The sequence below is a fragment of the Solanum lycopersicum genome, chromosome 1 (assembly GCF_036512215.1).
Source record: "Solanum lycopersicum chromosome 1, SLM_r2.1".
Lineage (NCBI taxonomy): Eukaryota > Viridiplantae > Streptophyta > Magnoliopsida > Solanales > Solanaceae > Solanum > Solanum lycopersicum.
The window spans coordinates 88,025,440-88,043,260 of NC_090800.1; the positions used below are offsets into that span (position 1 = coordinate 88,025,440).

Consider the following 17,821-nt stretch of genomic DNA (forward strand, 5'->3'; position numbering starts at 1 on the left):
AACAACTTTTTTTAAAAAAAAATTCACCGTATGACTCGACCCAAATAGATGACCCATGACTCCTACATAAAAAGTAAATTTATGCACTTCAAAAGAAACAAGAAAAATCTATGTGCAGTATATCTTAAAATTGTATTTATATAATAAGAAAAAATAATGTATAATATTGTTGATGTGTTGAATCATATTCGTTAATGTGTTCAGTAATTTTAAATATGATAATTATGTCTGTTTGACAAAATCTTTTTATTAAGTCTCCAATAATTAAAATTTTCTTTTGATAATACAAAATTGTATTGGTTATACAACAATTCAGCTAAATGAACTATATTCATAAAAATATTATAAAAGCTCCAAATAACTTGAATTATTTATGAGAAAGTAAGAAATTTGAGTTAATTGCACATATATGTCCATACTTATAAGACGCATGTATGTCTTATTTGTAGTTAAAATTCATCAATTTTTTTTATTTTTTTATAATTTATTTTTTGATATTTTTCTACCATTAACATGAACCATCGTCACATATAAAAGTAAATAATAATAAAAATACCCTCATCATAATGTTTATTTTTTTTTCATTATTGCATTTACACTTTATTTTATATTTATAAGAAATGTCAATATATCAAATTTATTTATACACACACAATTAAAAATGACTATTGCTTATATATTTATTATACATATTTAAAATTGCATGTCAACTAACATGAATAATTGTTGAACTTGATAAAGAACATACAAATAATTCACTTGTACATAATGGCAAAATTATTATTATTTTTACCAATGCTTAATTAATAAGGTTGAATTGGCTTTTTTGAATTAATATAAAGTTCATGAGTAAGACGATTATTTTTTTTTACTTTAGGCATTTTTGGTCTATTTTTAATTTATTGATTTTAATTATTTTTTTATTATCAACCAATATTGTATTGATATATATATATATTATTAATTATATATTTAGATATAATATTTACTATAGAATAATTTTATTCAGTTTCAGTAAATCATATGTTTGTTTACTTAATATGGAAGATTATATAGTATATATAGTTTTAGGTTATGCGTAAAGGATTAAATCATCCGTTCTTCCTAGTACAATTTTTTTTTGTTCACAATCTTGAAGAAAATTGGAAATGTCATCAAGATAATTGAAGCACAAGATTATATATAACTTATCTTGATTATGAGAATAATATAGTTCCAACTCTATGTGTTTGTGTATTTTGTATGTGAACGAGACCTAGTAGATATAGTTACTTTAGATCGAGTAACAAAAACACATTTTATAAACTGTTAAACATACGTATATTCTTAATCCTATTATAACTATTATGATATATATATATAAATTATCATTTTTAATTTATTCAAATATGAGATTCTGAAATAGGTCTATATATTTTATATATTTTGATAGATTGGATGATAATATATATATATATATTATATTTCGATTCTCAAACGACGGAGAGGAGGAGGAGTCGAAGAAAAAGAAAAAAAAAAAGGCTTTTGACAGCACTGCGTCGAGTATCCGTATTCGTATCTCTATATAAGTAAATTCCCCTTTCGGCACTCTCTCTATAATTCGTTCTTCTCTCTCTGGTTTTCTCATGCATGAACATTCGCAATGAAATTGGAAAAATTAGGGCAAAACAATTGTGAATTTCGTCAATCGATGTTGTGGAAGCTCTAAGGGGAGATGTGAATTTGTGATTTCTAATTTTCTTTATTTTCTTTTTCTTGGTGTAAAAGATCAAAGGAAAAAGTATTCGCATGAAGGGGCCGTTAGATCGATCAAAAGTAGTGCTGCGGCACTTGCCGCCGACAATTTCTCAGTCCATGCTTCTTGACCAAGTTGATTCCCGATTCGCTGGTCGATACAACTGGTTCTGTTTTCTACCCGGCAAGTCCAGGTTAGGGTTTTGAGTTCTTGGTTTTCAAACTAATTTTGGCGTTTTTTTTAAATACAAATTTTACTTACTGGGACTGATTGATTGTGTAGTTAATTATAACCGATTATGGAAAAAGAAAGAAAGAAATCAAAGATTATATCTGGATTCTTGATTTCCGAGTTCTTGATTTTTCATGAAAATTTTGTGTGTTTAGGTAATATGGTTCCTGGCTCCTGATTAAGATTGTATAGGCAATAATAACCCCATCCAACAAAGGATATAAAGAAAGAAAGAAAGTAAAGAAAATCAAAGATTCTATCAGGAGTCTTAACTTCATGTTGATTTTGATAGGTTGTGAACTTCCGAATTTTTTTTGAAGATTTTTATTTCTTGAATGGATAGAATTGGATATTATTGAAAAAACACAGCACCAACCAAATATTTATTTACACCAAGATGCAAGAAATCATGTTATGTAGGCAAGCTTTGTAAGTATTTCTTTATATTGTATGTGTTCGTTTAGGTTTCAGATTGTCAGTAGTGTCACTGATTGATTGTTATTTGTTGTTGATTGGAGAGACAGGTATGTTTTTGGTAGATTTGGTTGCACAAATACCAGATATCCTGTTAAAAAGTGGTCACGCTTAAGGAGTTGAAATACCCCTTAAAGAAAAGAAAGCAGCGCTGCAATAAATATTCCCTCCCTTTTGTTTGCATGTAAAGGGCATGGTTGCAAATGAGATCGTTGTTGGTGTAGTTGTCTGTATTGTGCTATCATTCTTTCGTAGCTTGTTTTCCTTGGTGAGAGACTGGGGTCTTCTGGATTTTTTATATTTTTTTCTTTTCTGGGTCTTCTGGATTGATTCACCTGTACCTATGATTTTATCCTTATTTTCCCTTCTTTAATGTCTCTCATTATTTGGAGATCTCTTTTGGATGGTAAAACTTTTTGCATAATTAGTACAAATACGAATTGAGCAGTTTATTCAGATAAGGTGATAGCGTTTATTTCCTTAACTTGTATAGGTATTTTTGTTAGAGCAATGACCGGGTGTGCTGCATATTGAAGAAAACTGTGAACTAGATTGCCACCTGTATGAGAGTGTTTGCCAGTGATAGCTCTGAATCTAATTTAAAGCATTGTAGTTTGTCCAGTCTGTTCTTTTCTTATTTTGTTTTATCCGGATATGCGTTGATACAGGTTATCTGGAAATTAATTCATCAAATTTATCGTCTTTTCTAGAAAACTTACCGGAATTTACGTTTTTGTCCTAGCTCACCTCATTTACCGTAGTCCTTGCTAGTTGGAGATTTTTTGTTGGATGGTCTATCTATTTTCAGAATCTATACGGAGTTGAATTATTTTGCAAATTAGGGAGATTATCTTTACTGCCTTTACTTGTTAGACTTTAGTCAGAAATACTAACTGCTGTGGTGCTGTTTGGAAGAAAATGCTGACTAGATTGCCACCGTAAGAGGGGTTCACACTTTTGGAAAGCAGATTTTGAAGTCACTTATCTGTGTTTTTTCCTTTCCATCTCTTTTTCTTCTGGAACGGTATGCCTTCCTCAAATTTGCTTGAAATGGGGGGTGGAATGTTTATCAATGAAGGATGATCTCACCTCTATTGTTTTGATTACAAATTAAAATTGATGAGGTGCTGTTGTGAAGAGAATGTTGAACTAGATTATACTGCCACTTGGGCAAATGGGTTGCCAAAAACTGCTTTTGGTGTAATGTAACATCCTTTTGTGTGAGTATTTTAGTTCTTATCTTTGTCAAGTTTGGTCCAAAAGACCCTTTATTAGTCTATTTATCCCCCCCCCTCCCCACCCAAATACACACACAAAAATAAAATTTTAAAAAGACACCTTTTTTTTGCTTTCTTATATCCAGGTGATCTTTTGGATTGCTATAATCCTATAACTTCTTATCCACATCGATGCATGCTTAGACATCATAGAAAACATTGTCAGGGGATACTTTATCTCCATTTGTTGGTACTTCCTATTTACATTTACTCACGCGTGTTTAACTGTGTACACAGTACACACCTTTTTTTAAGAATGATAGTACGTATATTATTATGTAGATGCTTATCCTAGTTTTCCATTCACTGAAGTTTCAGTTGGATCAATGTCCTTGATGGATTTTATTTTATCCTTATGCCCATTGTAATTTTTCTTTATTATTTACTCTGTTGGTAAGATTATTTAACTGTGTTCCATTCTAAAATTTTTATTTTCCCAGCTCTTTACACAACATGAACTTAATATGCTTTAGGTTGCCAAAAGTGTACTTTGTTTTTCAAGTTTAGTGTCCCTCATAGTTTCCTTTACCTCAATTTTTCTCCTGCAGTCAGAAGCATCAAACTTATTCAAGAGCCTATATTGAATTTAAGAGGCCAGAAGATGTTATCGAGTTTGCGGAGTTCTTTGATGGACACGTTTTTGTAAACGAGAAAGGTAAAGAAATTTGGCCTAAATCTGTATTCTCCCTTCCATATGATGTTTAAAATTGTTTTAAATCCACCCGGACATCTTGCTACAGGCTTAAAGTTCTTATCCTGTTAATTGTAACAAGAAAAGTTTGAGCCCTTGCTTTATCTGGGTCCTGACAGTTCTTAGTTTTGCAATTATATTGATATGTTTCTTACCCTAGTGTATGTCTGTACTAGGCACTCAGTTCAAAACTATTGTTGAGTATGCTCCTTCACAGCGTGTTCCACAACACTGGTCCAAGAAGGATGGCCGTGAAGGAACCATCTTGAAAGGTACTAAATCAATGCGCTGATTGCATCTGACCTACTGCTATCTTTTCTAGTCCTCACTCATGGTTAAGTTGATGCCCTTGTAGATCCTGAATATCTGGAGTTCCTTGAATTTATCTCAAAACCTATTGAGAATCTTCCGAGTGCAGAAATACAGTTGGAAAGAAAGGAAGCTGAACGCGCGGGTTAGTTTGAATTTTTATCGAATGCATACGCTATCCTCCTGCATCAAACTGAGACTTAATCTATTAATGAGAGATGCAGGATAGCAAACTATGAAGGTGGATTGCATGTTCTCTGGACTTAAGTTTGACTGCTTCTTTGGTTTTTAGGTTCTGCAAAGGATGCTCCTATAGTTACTCCTTTGATGGATTACATACGTCAGAAAAGAGCCGCCAAGAGTGGAGCTCGGGTAGGTGATTTCGTTTTATGATACTTTAACTTGTTCGATTTTCAATTGAGGTTTCTTTCTCTCTCGTACCCCTTCCCTCCCTCTTAGTACATTCACCTCCCCCCCCCCCCGCACACACACCACCACCACCACCCAAAAAAAAAATAGTTCCAGGATTTTTACGAGCAGACTGAATCTGTTGGCAATGAGCTTTTCCATTAACCATCTTTTACATTGGCCACACTTCTCAGGATTATAGTATACTCTCAGTTTTGTGTTTAACAAAAATGATGTATTTCTCATGATTTGGAGCATCTTTCTCCAAGTTTAAAAGATTAGTACTAAGTTTTATCCCTGGTCATTGACAGAAATCTATAGCTAATGGAAGACCAACCAGAAGAGCGAGTGGCACATCCGCAGGAAGTCCTAGCTCAAGTGCGTCTAAACGAAGCTCTGAAAAGAGACGGGCTTCCACTACCATGGTAAGGGTGTCATGTTACAATCCAACGTTTGTACAATTGGTACTCCTGGTTATAGATCTATTTATTTATCTATCTATAGTTGAGACTCTCTTTCGAAAGTGAGATACCGTTCATGCAATCATTCTGTGTTTGATCTTCTCTCGGTCACATCATCTGTGATCTATGTGCTTGTGAAAACAGTAATATCCTGATTTGACTTCTGTATCAGCTTTTCACTGTTGATTTTCCTTACCTCTGATAATTGGTTGGAGATATTCTTTTGATTGAATTATTCTTGGTATAGTATTAATATATATGTATGCATGTCTGTTTTTATATTTTTAACTACGATCTGGACAGTAACTTTTACTCTGGGGATATTTCTTTTGATGGATGTGGTTAGTGTCACTTCTCTTTTCTAGTCGCTTATGGAACTGTCTGATCGTGTACAGTATGTTCTTCGAGATAGTTCTAAGGCTGGGAGTGGCAAAGACAAAACATATATTCTAGCTCCAAAACGTGATGATCAGCAGCGTGCTGAGAAGTCTGGTACCTCTGCTCCTGGATCTGTGGCTAATGCAGTTGAAGAGGAAACTGGTATGCCTACACTTAAGTTGTCAGTTGTAATCACATGTTTGCATGCTTGTGTGTCTATTATCATCCCATGAGGGCAAGCCTTGGAGTAACAGAGAAGCGCTTGCGTTTCTACTGGCGACCGGGTTTCTAATTTTGGAGCCAACCTTTCCAATGGGTAGGTAAGGCTGTCTACGTTTCCCTTCCACCGAACCTTCATGGAGAGCCTTCTGGCACTCTAGGGTCTTCCATTTTTCTTACATGTTCTTCTTTAAGCAAGAAACAATCATAAATCGTAATCATATTGACATGGTTTTGGACTTTTTTGAGAATGACAAAGTAAAAATATATTAATTGTACCTCTACAGTGCGAGCACTAGATTTACATAATAGTACAAGAACTAAAAATTTGCATCATAGCATCTTCTTAATTGACAATAACATTACACCAAAAAAGACAGCAGCTCTAAACATGTGGTTATAAGCTATGTGTAGGCCCTTGCAATTTCAAAATTTCAACAGCTCTGTTCCTTTCTCTCAATACATACTGTGTGTGACTTTCAAATACTTTGGATATTCACGACTTTTCTCCCGTTCCAGCTTTGTATTGTCAATCTCAGTTTCTTTGGTATCATCACTTGATGGGCATCAAAAGATTTATGAACATACTTCAAATCTTAGTTGCTATAGGGTGATGAAGGAGAGGATTGGGGTTTGTCAGATCCTTTCGTAATACAATACTGACCTAATGTCATTCCTCTTTTGATCAAGTTATATTGGCTACGGTGATGCAAAAGGAAAATATTGGGGTTTGTCATCTCCCTTCACAATAAAACACCTGCCTTGTTATTCCGCTTTTGATCAAGTTATATTAACATTATTTTACCTTATCTAAAAGAATCCAAGTTATATTGAATTGACAAATTTTTCATACAAGGCAATCCAATCACACATGCAACTTTACATAGGCCTTTCGTTTTCCATAACATTACCAGGGCCTGCTAACAGTTCAAACAGCAAGCTGTAACTTTCTTGACACTTACACCAGTTAGCAATACTTGTTCCTTTTTATTCATTCATTCTGGGGGGGGAGGGGAGTATAGTCTGGTGGGAGTATCATCGGTCACATAACCTTTCTTGTAAGTTGTAACAAAAATTCTGTTGAATGCCTTTTGACCAGAGCAAACTCTAAAGAGTTTGTTACTGTTGTTTATAAAATGTGTTACAAGTCCCCCCCAAAAAAGTGGATGGAAGTTATTAAGGCCAGGTAGATTCTCTTTGTAATGGTGCATTTTCAGTTACTTAATGTGGACTTCTACCTTCGCTTTTGTTAGGCAATAAATGATGGGGGGTTTCAACAGCACTCTCATGTTGGCTGCATATGTTTTGACCTATCACACAAATAAAAAAGAAAAAAAGGTTCATTCATGTGTTCTTGAAGATACAACATTCCTTAATCCTGAGCAGACTAAGAAGTGCTTTTATTAGGTAGAACTTGGTCCAAGATAAAATCATGCTAGATGATACTTTTATTAGGTAGAACTTGGTCCAAGATAAAATTATGCTAGATGATACTTTTATTCTTTATTAAGGAAATTGAGCGATATGTTTAGGATGGTTCAAATGGAAAAGAAAATCTTAATTTGTTGAAGGCTGGAATGAATTTACCGTGTTTTCGCGGTGTATTTAAACATTGGAGCTTGTTATATTAAAATCTGATGATATTCTTGAAATTCATCTGCAGATGGTACTTTTGTAACAAAAAAGAAATAAAGAATTCCATTCTAGAGGGATGACTAGTGTAAATGAGACAATGATCTTCTGTCCACTTGACATGTCTCACAGAATTTAGATTGAAAGTAAGGAAGCTTTTTTGCTGGTCTATGTTTTGATGAGTAAAAGAGAATATCAACTCCATTAATGTGGTGAGAGAAAGTGGTTTTAGGGAAACTGGAAAGAACCCAAGAAGGCTGCTCTAGGAAACAACGAGAGGAAAATGGAAGGTCGGTAGGTGATAAGGGGGTGAGAGTTCTTAATCTACATCTTTCTGCTGCATTTTTTGGGTTAGGTAATAAGTAGATAGACACTTGAAAGTTGGCACTTACTGTCAAATAGACACCTTAACTATGTCAGTGTTTAGGTGCACCCCTATTCTTGGCAAAATTATCTCGTAATCTCACACTGACATGACAAAATGCATGTTTATGTTCAAATTTGAGCGTCTGAAAGTCCTTCAAAATCTATTTTATAAAAGATTGTATGGGCCCCACATTTTCACCCTTCGCACGCTCTTCCAGTTTTCCATTAACTATATGAGGCAAAGAACAAATATTTGCATAAAACTGAAAAGAACATTTGAAATCCATACATCGTTCTCTCTCCATAAAGCATAACATGAACTATTGATACCTAGTGCCAGTAACTAGTAAGTAATTTTGTTTAGCCAACAGTTAGAAATTAGACTTCTACCTGCCACTTCCTGGACTTTTCTCCTTTCTCATTATGAAGTCACAAGGTACTACTGTTACATATCTTTTGTCCGTTGCAACCTTTTGGGTTTATGATGGGGGCTCTATCAGTAATTTCCATCAATGTATGGTAACAACTAACAAGTGAGACAACAAAGTAAATTGAGGCAATCTCCTTATAAAAATGAAATAAAATGAGGCGCAATGTCTAAATGAGAGTGAAGTCCGTACTCCGTTGCAAGGAAAGCAGGCAGATTGACTTGGTGGCTTCAAAATGGGACTATGGCCTCAAAGTTGTCATCTGCCAGAAAGAAAGTTGGTTGCTGACAGTATGATAACATATTTTCTCATAGTAGAGCTCAAAAATCTCAATCTGAACTTCCACAAAGTCTTGCTGTCAGATCTTCTGATGACCCTCAAATGGTGAATGCCTCGAAGTTAGACTTAACAATGGTACTATTTTGAGTTTGTTTGTTATGAAAAATGAACTAACGTGGAAGATGGCACAAGAGGAAAGGGGTCCTGGGAGGTGGTCGGATTCCAAGTGTTCTGAAGGTGTATTTATTGTTTACTAATATGGAAGGAAAGCAGGCAGATTGACTTGGTGGCTTCAAAATGGGACTATGGCCTCAAAGTTGTCATCTGCCAGAAAGAAAGTTGGTTGCTGACAGTATGATAACATATTTTCTCATAGTAGAGCTCAAAAATCTCAATCTGAACTTCCACAAAGTCTTGCTGTCAGATCTTCTGATGACCCTCAAATGGTGAATGCCTCGAAGTTAGACTTAACAATGGTACTATTTTGAGTTTGTTTGTTATGAAAAATGAACTAACGTGGAAGATGGCACAAGAGGAAAGGGGTCCTGGGAGGTGGTCGGATTCCAAGTGTTCTGAAGGTGTATTTATTGTTTACTAATATGGAAAGGCTTAAATTTTTAAAAATAAAATGGGGGTGAGGGCTGATCCTAACCATTTTTCTTTCTAATGAGGTGACTTTTACTTAATGACCCTGTCAATTTTTCATATGTCATTTGATGTGTCATTGGCGATTGTATTTCTCACATGAAAGATCTAATGGATTAATGGGTTTCCGAGACACTTTTTCCAAGAAAAGGTGTCTATTTGGTCATTTGCAAAGTTAAGTTGTCTATCTGATAGTTTCTGTCAACTTTATGTGTCAATCTATGTCCTTGGCTTAATTTTATTAATAATGCTATAACCTCCCATTCACAAGTAACATACCAAAAAGTAGAGAAGCTACAACATAATATGATTCTCTAATAACAGTTGCCTGTGTTGAGTGATGACTTGAAACCTGAAATGATCCTCCCTCATTTGGATTTTTTTTCTTGTTGTGTTATATTCTTTATCTTTATTGTTATTAAGCTTATGAACGATAACAATCTTTTACATTTTAATTTATGATGTTGATTGAATATTCACACATTTAGCAGTTTCAATTTTTTTTTTTAATGATATTGATCGATCAGCATGTGCTCTAAAAACTGTCTAAGGGGGATGGGTAGTTGTTCATTTAATTGAGTTACCAAATTTAGATGTGTACTATCAGGGTCTATTTTTTTTATCTATTATACTAGATCTGGCTCTGAAGATTGTCTAATTTAGTGGCTTCTAGCTTTTGATCGAAGAACTTTTTATTGTGCCTTACTTTTTGAGTGTTCAAAATTTTAGATTGTTGACCTCCTTTCCTTCCCATTCGTGACATTTATTTTTGTACGTTGTTTATAATTGTCTAAGATCCTCTATATTTGTTTTAGGTGGAGCTGCCGATGTTGGGAAGAAGAAAATCCTGCTCTTGAAGGAAAAGGAAAAAGAAAATCCTAATGTAAGCTTTACCATCTCAGACATTAGTTTTTTGGTTACAAGCTAATATATGTTTGGTTATAATTCCTTTTTGGGGGAAAGGGGTGGGGTGCCATGCTGAAAATGAAATTAGCTCCTGTGCACCTTTCATAATCTCTGGAAGTGAGAGACATATAGGTGAAGATCATTGTTGCTAATCTCTTTTAGTTAACCAGTCCAGATCATCCCTCATATTCTTGACTCCAAACTTCAGACAGATGTTATCAGGATCAGTGGAAACATTTTTGTGCATATAAATTGGTCCATCAAACCCTTTTAGGTGATTTATACTCTGTAAGGCTGTTTTTGGTAAATAAAAAACTTGTTTGCCGTTCGACACGATTGTATGATAATTTAAGGTTGTAATGCATGTGACAGAATAATCTTGCTTACCTTGACAAAGAAAGGGCGGCCTTGACCCCCTCCTCCCCCCCAAAAAAAACACCTGTGTCTTCCTACTTTGTGCTAATATTATATTGTCTATTGAGCAGTCACAAAGTTCTGTCATTTCATCTGTTTTCTGATGTAGAGGGGAGTCCCTTGTGTAGATAGTTGGCTTATTTCATTTGATGCGTAACGATAATTTGTATCCACCACTTAAATATATTTAACACCAACTCGGTCTTAATCAATAATATTGATTTATTCTTCTTGAAAACTGTATCCTGGGAGATTATTTTTAGTTTATATGTCTGGAACTTCATACATGCCAGAGCTCGAGTCTGCTGTATTTTTGGTGTAGTGGATTTTTTAGCTCAATTATAAAGTTTTTGCCTAGTTTTGGCTTTTGAAGTTACCCCCCAAGTGCTGTAAATCCCACGTCATCAGGTTTTACTGATGAGTTTGATGTGATTATAAAGTTGCCTTTATCAAAAAAAACTTTATGCTTGCCAGACTTCTCTTTCGTACATAGGTTTCTAGTGGTTCATCGATTCAGGACAATGTTGCACTTATTGTTACAATAATTTCATCTGCTCTGAAACAGAACCAGCGTCGTGAGGCAAGTGGAAGAATCATTAGAAGTATTCTTCTCAAGGATGCTCGTCAAAATCAGGCCCCATCTGCATCCCAACAAGAAAAACACAGGGTGGATAAGGACAAAAAGCCTCCTAGGCCACCAAGTGTCCAGTTGTTTCAGAGAGAAACTAATGGAGCTAATGAAGATAGGGTTCTTGGAGCTGATTTGCATGTTGTCCACACTGAGAAACAGGAAAAACGCACTAGGATCAGGGATAGGCCGGATCGTGGTGTTTGGACTCCTCTTCGTCGTTCTGATAGTTTACATGCTAGTGATGAATCTTTATCTTCATCTGCCTCTCAATCTTCCGAAGTGCCAGATTTTGTTGAAGGTTTGTTCAGTAGTATCAGTCATGTTTAGTTTGTTTTGACCTTCCCGCCAGATGGTAGATCTTGGTTGAAAGAGGACTTTTCTGCTTTTTATTCTCTCATCTCTCATTTGTATCAGGATAGGTAAGAGTACATTTGTCATTTCTTAAATCCCTTAATTAAGAGTGTTACTATCCTCTAAAAAAACTCTTTATTAAAATTGACACGTAATCATGTTTGTTAAGGATTAGAGTTCGCTAAGTTTTCTATTCCCTGATTTTTTCTTTTGGAGAAACCTTTCTATTTTTTTTCTTTTTCTTTAGGAAGTCCAGGTGAAACCAAACATGGTCTGGTAAATGCTCGTGTTGCGGAGTTCAGACCCATGGGAAGTGGACGTAATTCTCATTCTTCTTTTGATAATGGTTAGTTTTGTTTATGGTTCATGGAATTTTGTGATTCTTTGCTATATGTGAATGATATGCTCAATAGTCTTTTCCCTCTTTTCATCAGTGGGACCTGTTTGATCACTTTTGCATTATTCGATGGATCTAGGTACTTATAAACATGGTGGTCGTCGTGGTATGAGGGACGATGGAATTTCAGTAGGGGAAGGAAAGCCCTTAAGAAGGGGAGGTCCTTCTAGCTATAATACCCATGAGGTATGCCTTTTGTTTTACAATGTTCCATAATTTAGTGTATGCAGTTGTGTTTTCCTTTTGTGTATTTACTGATTTGCTCACATGTGGGTTATATGATTTTAATGCAGAAACAAGTGTGGGTCCAAAAGTCAAGTTCTGGTACTTAGTTATTTCTCTAACGGTAAGTTTTAAATTGGCTGTTCGTTTCTCTCTTCAAGAAGTTTGATTTTCATTTTCTTGATGTTGCACAAGAATGCTTGATAGATGAAAATATGCATCCAAAAATTGCTTAACAGAAATAACTGATTGGCATCAAAGTGTTGTGTATTGCCACAGCAGTCATTTGAATGTTGTGGTGTCACAAGGATATACTTTATTATCTACGTATTTTGGTTTTGCCTAAAAGTCTGGCCTATATCTTTTGTGTGAGTGCGTGCGCAATCTAGTAGGCTAATCGATTCAGAGCACTGTGGACTCTTGAGTGATTACTATTCATTTTTTTAATGGCGTTAAGAAGGGCAATGAACTCGGGGTATTTTAAAAAACATCCATGTGAAAGTTTTAATTAAGAAATTAACTTATGGAACTCTTCTCTCTGTGTGGAGTCTTCAACTGTGTAATCTGTTTTTTTCTGCAGCGAAATACTTGGTTTTTACCATATAAGGTGCATGTCTAGTGGCTGGAGCTCTCTTTGTTGACACATCATGTATGAGCAAAGTTGATGGAGCAAAGATAAGGATTTGAAGGCCTTGATGGAATTTTTGACTTGCCAGGGTGATCTAAAAACTGGTATATACTGCTAAAGTAGCATTGAACTTACTAAATCTAAGATGGTTGGAGTAGGAGCAAGAAGGAAGAAAGTCGTGTCAGTGACATATATACACCACAATTTTCAGCTGGTGTACCTTATGGGATCTTTTTGTCGGAGCTGTGGGTATCCTTGTTCCTGTGATCGGCTCATTATCAAATAATATAGTTCTATAGATGGAAGATTTCCTTTGTTAAAACTGTAAATACAAATGTGGAATTGTGTGAAGAGTGCGCCCATTAATCCTACACATATGCTGATTACACCATGTTAGTTCTAATCTTGACTGATTGAAGATTGTCAAAGAAGGAAAGCTTGGAGTATGCTCTGCCATCTTTGTGGAGGCTTATTATAGTCGCGTCTAAGCAGGTGGTATTGCCAAGGCATTGAACAGATGGATTCACTTGTTTTTTTTTGGTCTGGATTTTGGGGTATGCTTGTGTAAAGTGTGTTTGCTGAAATGAAAGAGCATCTTGATCTGTCTGTCTAAAAAGAGTTGGTTCAGTTTATGTGTATACGGTTGTAGATTAATTTTTGTTGTACTTTTCTGGGGTACTTTCCTCTTGTTTGTTTCGTCTCCTGGTGAAAAAAGCACCTTATTTTTTTGTTAAAAAAAATGCAACTTGCTACACCCAGTGAAGATGCAAAAGAGAAAAAAAGATGTGCTTGATACACTTTGGCTTGGCTCCCTCTTGCTCTGGTCTACACTCCCCTTGTGAGTCGCCACCCTTCGACTAGCTTAAAACATTTGCTGCCTCAATGGCTACATGTTAACCACTAGGGTTATATTCTCCAATTGATTTTAAGGTAAATTTCTCAAGTTTTGCTTTTTCCTTGAATTGTAGAGCACTTATTGTTGAATGATCTTTTGGTGTGTGCTCAGAACTTGAAAAAGATGGAAAAGTGAAGGATTTAGGATCACCACCCTCTAGTAGGCCATAAGATTTGGTATATGCTTTTTTTTGCCTTCACTTTTTTAGTTTTGATGGTTGTTGAAAAGCTTCTTCTTTGGCCGCATGCATCTTAGCTTGGACCACTGCTTTTCTTTCTTTCACATAAATTGGCTATTATTTCTTAGCAAGGGAATAGGCATAGGACCCCATCAAGGGGTGTGATTAGTTGATTGATCATCTAAATGAAGTCCTCTTTTAATTAATAGGCCAATAATTCCTAATACCAATGATTACACAAAAAAAAGAAGTTACAGGTCAATTGACATGTTATCTAGTCCCTCCTAGGTGGTCCTTCATTTAAAAGGGACCAGTCTATGTTATGTTTTTTTTTTTTTGGTTGAAAGAAATTACGCGCATAAAAGTTTATATATACACTCAACCTTTTTCTATTCACATTCACATTATAATTATGCATGTATTCAAAAGTATAATATTTTATATGAGAGAAATTATTTTTCTAAAATGAAAATGTTCAACCACATGTAGGGTAAAGATGATTTAGAGGAATCACTAAATTATTGTACGAAAAATTCCAAATTAGAATTGTATACTGACCCTTCAAGAAGAAATATTCAAACTCGTGCTTTCTTAATATCATTTTCTATCGCAATCTTTCTAATCAAATGCATTACCTTCCATCCACCTATTGGCTCCAAACTATCCTTCCCACCCACCTATTGGCTCCAAAATACCCTTGTCATCCACATTTGTGTTCAAAATTGATCACTTTTTTAATTGTTTTAAAATTAAACTCTTTAAATATTTTTTAAAATACTTGACGTTCAATTATTAATTATAATTATAATTTATTAATATAATTTATAAACAAAACCATAACACACTCATTACTAACTAAACCTCACCCAATTAATAATCCAATTATAATATCAAAATTGACAAATTGTCATACACACTACTAAAACACGATGAAATTATAGATTTCTGAAAATGACATTCAAAATTATTCGAGTCCGAATCGGAGCCCCAATTAAATTTAGGTTGAGCCGCTTATTTAGGAGGACGCTTTCTTTCAAAATAGAATTAGAAATTTATGATTAAAAGGTAAAGAAGTAATGCATACCGATTGATTCATTCACCTTTTTTAAATATAATTTTATAAATATTTATGATTTGTTTTAAAACTTTAATATATTATTTTGAAAAAAAGTTATCTATAAAGTAACATTACATAATTGAGACGTAAGAATAATTAAGATAAACATAGTCAGACTTTTAAGTTTATTGGTGATTTTTATTTAGCCAGTTGAATGTATGATAATTTATTTCTATAATTTTTAAAAACACTCAATTGGCAGTAGTTTGCATTAATAATGTGACGGGTTCATTAATTTAGAGGGATTTAATTATTAATGGGGTGGGTAGTGGATTGATTTATAAATTATACTAATAAGTTAAATTATAACATATAGTTGAGCACCACGTTCTTTAAAAAATATTTAAATAGTTTAAATATAAAACCGTTAAATAAGTGATCAATTTTGAACCAAAAGGTGGATGAAAAAGGGTATTTTGGACCCAATAGGTGGATGGGAAGGGTATTTTGGAGCCAATAGGTGAATGGAAGATAATTTTATACAATTTTCAATACTTTAAAGATTTTTAAGCCTTTTTCCGTAATTATAATTGCTATCACTACTGTTTTGTAAGCAGCAAACTAATAATGAAACCTCGAGAAATAACTAAAACTCATTTACTGTGCTAGTACCCTAGGTATGTGGACTATGGTGGCTTTACTTTTTTGAAAGTAGAGAAAGAATAGTACTCCCCAAAAAAAATATATTTAAAAAGTCAACAATGTGGGATGGTCCATGTTTACTTTTTTATCTTTTGTTTCCCCCCTCTGCATCATAGAATTAGTCCAATATTTCGTACTCCAATATTTATTTAAAATGTATATAAATATTTTTTAAAATTATAATTTTTACTTATCTTATAAATATACGAAGAAAATAAGAATTTTTTATTATTTATAATAGCCCGAACTAGTAAATTAAGTATATAATGAATATACGAATAAAAAATAAAAAATAATTGATAAGATTAAATTAGAAATTAAGTGATAAATTATTTTTTATATTTTAAATAGATATTTTAGCATAGTAGACAAATAAAAAGTGGAGGGAAGGAATACTTCTTTTATTTTATATTACTTGCCCCTGTTCGATTGGATACATTCCTTAATAAAATTTTAATTATATATTTATTTTACTAAACTGCCATTATAATGGTATTTTGAGAAACTTTAAGAGATCGCTTGGCCATAGATTTCTCAAATAATATTTGAGAGAAAATTTGATAAATAGTGTTTGTTCATACACTTTGCTATTACTTGGCAAATATTTTTAGCAAATATCTCAAATTTTTAAATATTAATTTTTTCTAATATTTGGATCAAATCTTATTATTTGGGATTTTTAAAAAGTAGAAAGTTTAACCCGAACTTTTATCTTTTTTACAAAAATACTCTCTATAGTTATTGCTTCCGTTGTATTACATAATTTTTTACGTTAATTTCAAAGTAGTGATAAATATTCGGTGAATGTGAAATGATAATATGATTATTGATGAAAATGATGAAGAATCGGCTCAAAATAATAAAGTCATGTGTTTTGTTTACTTCACGATGTATGAAATGATGCTTGTTGCACTCACTGCAAATTACCACATTGCTCTATTGTCATGGACACTATTTGTTATTGTTGTAACAAAGATCTAATTGACTTGTAATACAAATCAATGATTAGTTTTGATATTTTCAAAATTTATGTGTATAAACCATATTTTTCTATAAAATTGAAATATATTTTCCAAATACTATGATCAAATACATGGTAAAATTTCGAATAATATTTGTCAAGAATATTTAAAAATTTATGATCAAACGCTAGTTAGATTTGTTACTATAATTCTACTACTATATGTAGTTATTTAATTATAAAGATAGAATTAAAAAATTTTAATTCACTAAACTGAACAAGTAATATGAATTGTTTTATTTTGAATTATTTAATTTGACAAATTAATACACCTAACTTGCTTCTTGCAAGTTATATTTATCGTTTATCGCTATAGGTTGTCGATAATGCAAACTATGGGACCAAAATGATGACACGTGTCTTTATCACGTGAGAGGTCCTGTCTTAATCCAACGATTAAGTGGGGTCACGTGGTTTAAATAATTAACAACATTTTCATTTGGCCACCAACAAAGAATATAAATGTCTGCATCATTTTTATTATTCTAAAACTTATAAAACCACTTGCTTCACACCCTTATCTGTTTGCCTCTAAATATTAAAAATAAAATAAAAATTGTAATTGATACTTCCAAGTTTCAACTTTAGACTTTGGGATCTTAACATTTCTTTTAAGAAATAACTTTTTCGCCCCTAATGAAGTAATAAATATTTTTTTATTTTTAGTTAAAAATTTTGATTTCAAGTATATACGCTCTTTTCGTTTGTTAACATTAAGGGAATAAACAGTCCGTTTGTATTAATTAGTGAAGAAGATATTTAAAGGTAAGTTAGAAATGTATTTTGACTTTGATTTTATATGAATCATGTTTTAATAAAATAATACATGGAATCATTTCATTTATTCAAAGTTAAAACAACTTTTTATATAAAAAGAAAACTTGGA

The 17,821-nt window shown here is 33.3% G+C and overlaps 1 protein-coding gene and 1 long non-coding RNA gene across 2 annotated transcripts; both read left to right on the forward strand.

The window, feature by feature from the left end:
• Window positions 1-1,474: 1,474 nt before the first annotated feature.
• On the forward strand, window positions 1,475-13,698 carry LOC101264766 (regulator of nonsense transcripts UPF3). Its single transcript, XM_069292878.1, has 13 exons — window positions 1,475-1,928; window positions 4,266-4,372; window positions 4,585-4,680; window positions 4,764-4,862; window positions 5,010-5,089; window positions 5,437-5,550; window positions 5,982-6,126; window positions 10,349-10,416; window positions 11,419-11,782; window positions 12,083-12,181; window positions 12,312-12,418; window positions 12,526-12,578; window positions 13,035-13,698. Exons 1-12 carry the CDS (start codon window positions 1,789-1,791, stop codon window positions 12,562-12,564), a joined length of 1,458 nt encoding a protein of 485 aa, XP_069148979.1. The 5' UTR covers window positions 1,475-1,788; the 3' UTR covers window positions 12,565-12,578; window positions 13,035-13,698.
• On the forward strand, window positions 2,122-3,689 carry LOC138340759 (uncharacterized). Its single transcript, XR_011213555.1, has 2 exons — window positions 2,122-2,395; window positions 2,491-3,689. It is a non-coding gene; the product is annotated as an uncharacterized lncRNA (long non-coding RNA).
• Window positions 13,699-17,821: the final 4,123 nt, after the last annotated feature.